We start from the raw sequence: 5,000 nt of genomic DNA on the forward strand, positions 1-5,000 counted from the left end.
GGATCATACATTGGTCATATTCAAAGTCCTCATGTGTCCAGGGACATATTTACTGACTTTATAAACATAATAGGAATTTTTTTAAATATTGATGTAATCATAGTAGCATCGACTAAATACGCTCTTGTACTTGGTATCATTACAGTAGATGTCATGTGTAGATCCACCCATGGCATTTGTTTACATTCAAGGGGCTGGCTTGCTGTTAGCGGTGAGCTATCGTATCCTCCCACGGTGCGTAGTGAAGCATGCTTAGCTATTCCTCGTCCTCCAGTGATAATACTACTTTTTTGCCGCTAGCTAGATAGCCATGTTTTAAAGCACTTCTTCCTGAGGGCGTTTCAGTGTTATATAACTTCACTTTACTTTTTACACCAAAATGCATCCATTCTCCCTTTTCCGTCTACACACTGTGTCTGCTTGTAAGTACTCTGTGTGTGTGCGCTGCCGAACATGCTCCTCTGCTCGTAAAACCAGCAATGTCACCACGTGATCTGGTACTTTTCAAACAGAGTATAGCACCATTTTTGAACAGTTAGTACCGCGATACTATACTAGTACCTGCATACCGTACAACCCTACTATATAAACCATACTTGCCAACCCTCCCGAATTTTCCGGGAGACTCCCGAAATTCAGCGCCTCACCCAAAAACCTCCCGGGACAAAAATTCTCCCGAATATCTCCCGATTTTCAGCCGGATCTGAAGGCCACGCCCCCTCCAGCTCCATGCGGACCTGAGTGAGGACAGCCTTTTTTCATGACAACAGGGTGACAAGAACTAAATCATCCAGACTAGAGATAAATTGTATTATTATGTTTATCTTACCTAAAAATAAATATATTTATTAATTAAAAAAAAAAAAAAAACGAAATAAATTTTGACTATATTTTGCTAAAAACATCAAAATTAATTGTATTTTTATTTGTATTTTTTCTGACTCCTTATTACATCCAGCCATAGAATTATACCGGTACATTAAAATAAACATATTTGAAATAATTAATTTTAAATGATGATAATAATTCATTTAAAATGACCATATTTAATTATTAAAATAATTGCTTGTTTATCAACAACTTTACCATTTTATTCATTACAATTTGAAGCTCTCAGAAGCCAAGTTATCTTATATTCATGTTATATTTATGCAAGTTTGAAGTATCAATTATCTAAACACATATTTGTTTGCATATTTTCAGGATATATATATATATATATATATATATATATATATATATATACATATATATATATATATATATACATATATATATATATATATATATATATATATACATATATATATATATATATATATATATATACATATATATATATATATATATATATATATATATACATATATATATATAAATATATATATATATATATATATATATACATATATATATATACATATATACACATATATCTATATATATATATATACACATATATCTATATATATATTTTTGTATATATATATATATATATATATATATATATATATATATATATATATATACATATATATATATATATACATATACATATAGAGAAATAACAGCTACCAACCATTCACGAAACCCAACACAACACTCCAATACGTGCGCCATGACAGCAACCACCCACCCACCACCACGAAAAGAATACCTACCGGAATCAATAAAAGGCTATCGATGCTGTCATCTAGCAAAGCTGAATTTGACCAAGCAACCCCCCCGTACCAAAAAGTCCTTGATGAAAGCGGATACAATTTCACCCTCACCTATGAACCCACGCCAGGAAACCAGCCAAAAAAGAACAGAAAACGGAACGACATCATCTGGTACAACCCCCCATACAGCAAAAACGTCTCAACGAACATTGGACACAAATTCCTCAATCTGATTGACAAACACTTTCCCAAAGACAACATCCTAAGAAAAGTATTCAACAAGAACAACATTAAATTGAGCTACAGCTGCATGAACAATATACGACAAATCATCTCAAACCACAACAAAACAATTGCAAATGAGCCGTCGGCCCTCAGACAGAGCGACTCCAAAACCAACAAAGGATGTAATTGTCGAAAGAAACCTGATTGCCCTCTCAACGGGGGGTGCTTACAAGCATCAGTTGTCTACCAATCTAAGGTAATACGCAAGGACATTAACACATCCGACACATATGTAGGATTAACCGAGGGAGAATTCAAAACCAGATGGAACAATCACAAGGCTTCTTTCAGGAACAAAAACCTGCGAAATACCACAGAACTCAGCAAACACATTTGGGACCTCAAAGACAATAATGTTGAATATTCAATAACATGGCAAATTCTTGCATCCAGCACACCTTACAATAGTGGTAATAAAAGATGCAACCTATGCTTGAAAGAGAAACTGTTTATTATTTACCGTCCAGACCTGTCATCCCTCAACAAGCGCAGCGAAATTGTAACAACATGCCGCCATAGACGGAAACACCTCCTAGGTAACACATGAGCCAATCACCACGCCCCTAGGCCAGCCTGTACCCACCCACTCTGTGCCCTATATAAACCATGGTATGTGAATGCTCCCATTAAAATCTCCTGACGATTGAGGGAACCCCTCATGAAACAGGCCTGTAGAGATGAAATAGTCTTGTGATTTTTTTCCCCCACACATACATATATATATATATATATATATATATATATATATATATATATATATATATATATATATATATATATATATATACATATATATATATAAATATATACATATATATATATATACATATATATATATACATATATACACATATATCTATATATATATATATACACATATATCTATATATATATTTTTATATATATATATATATATATACATATATATATACATATATACACATATATCTATATATATATATACACATATATCTATATATATATATATATATATATATATATATATATATATGTATGAAATACTTGGTGAATTCTAGTTATCTTATATTCATGTTATATTTATGCAAGTTTGAAGTATCAATTATCTAAACACATATTTGTTTGCATATTTTCAGGATATATATATATATATATATATATATATATATATATATATATATATATATATATATATACATATATATATATATATATACATATATATATATATACATATATATATATATATACATATAGATATATATATATATATATATATATATATATACATATATATATATAAATATATATATATATATATATATACATATATATATATATACATATATACACATATATCTATATATATATACACATATATCTATATATATATTTTTATATATATATATATATATATATATATATACATATATACATATATATATATATATATATATATATATATATATATATATATATATACATATATATACATATATACACATATATCTATATATATATATACACATATATCTATATATATATTTTTATATATATATATATATATATATATATACATATATATATATATATATATATATATATATATATATATATACATATATATATATACATATATACACATATATCTATATATATATATACACATATATCTATATATCTATATATATATATATATATATATATATATATATATATATATGTATGAAATACTTGGTGAATTCTAGCTGTCAATATACTCCTCCCCTCTTAACCACCCCCCAACCACGCCCCACCCACCCCGACCACGCCCCCACTCCCCACCCCCCACCCCCCACCTCCCGAAATCGGAGGTCTCAAGGTTGGCAAGTATGATATAAACATATATAAACACATATAAATGTATGTATATATGCATAAAGTATATGTATGTACTATATGTATGTAAAACATATCTACATGTATACATACATATATACATGGACTACATTTGAATAAAAAGGTCAAATATGAAAATAATCTGAGATAAATGTGCAAAAGAAGAGAACGTGACCTGAGATGGAGCCCAGCAGCACGTTGGTCTTGATGCAGCGATACACGTAGTCGTAGCTCTGAGGCTTGAGAGGCGAGCCGGTGGACAAGATGGTGTGAAGCGACTGCAGGTTGTGGGACTCAGCTAGCAGAGAATACAAATATATACAGGTAAAAGCCAGTAAATTAGAATATTTTGAAAAACTTGATTTATTTCAGTAATTGCATTCAAAAGGTGTAACTTGTACATTATATTTATTCATTGCACACAGACTGATGCATTCAAATGTTTATTTCATTTAATTTTGATGATTTGAAGTGGCAACAAATGAAAATCCAAAATTCCGTGTGTCACAAAATTAGAATATTGTGTAAGGGTTACATTTTGAAGACACCTGGTGCCACAAACTAATCAGCTGATTAACTCAAAACACCCGCAAAGGGCTTTAAATGGTCTCTCAGTCCAGTTCTGAAGCCTACACAAACATGGGGAAGACTTCAGATTTGACAGCTGTCCAAAAGGCAACCATCGACACATTGCACAAGGAGGGAAAGACACAAAAGGTTATTGCTGAAGAGGCTGGCTGTTCTCAGAGCTCTGTGTCCAAACACATTAATGGAGAGGCAAAGGGAAGGAAAAACTGTGGTCAGAAAAAGTGTACAAGCGATAGGGATCACCGCGCCCTGGTCAAGATTGTGAAAAAAAAACCCATTCAAAAATGTGGGGGAGATTCAGAAGGAGTGGACAGCTGCTGGAGTCAGTGCTTCAAGATCCACCACCAAGAGACGCTTGAAAGACATGGGTTTCAACTGCCGCATACCTCGTGTCAAGCCACTGTTGACCAAGAAACAGCGCGAAAAGCGTCTCACCTGGGCTAAGGAAAAAAAGAGCTGGACTGCTGCTGAGTGGTCCAAAGTCATGTTTTCTGACGAAAGCAAATTTTGCATTTCCTTTGGAAATCGAGGTCCCAGAGTCTGGAGGAAGACAGGAGAGGCACAGGATCCACGTTGCCTGAAGTCTAGTGTAAAGTTTCCACCATCAGT

General features: G+C 31.7%; 1 protein-coding gene across 1 annotated transcript in view; it reads right to left on the reverse strand.

Annotated features, from left to right (window-relative positions):
* Nucleotides 1-5,000, reverse strand: part of aacs (acetoacetyl-CoA synthetase) — a 161,995-nt gene that overhangs the window by 18,210 nt on the left and 138,785 nt on the right. Inside the window, exon 12 of the mRNA XM_061931729.2 lies at nt 3,979-4,101. Within this exon, the coding sequence (XP_061787713.1) occupies nt 3,979-4,101 (123 nt within the window). The remainder of the gene's footprint in view (nt 1-3,978; nt 4,102-5,000) is intronic.

This window comes from Nerophis lumbriciformis, linkage group LG03 (genome assembly GCF_033978685.3).
Source record: "Nerophis lumbriciformis linkage group LG03, RoL_Nlum_v2.1, whole genome shotgun sequence".
Classification (NCBI taxonomy): Eukaryota; Metazoa; Chordata; class Actinopteri; order Syngnathiformes; family Syngnathidae; genus Nerophis; species Nerophis lumbriciformis.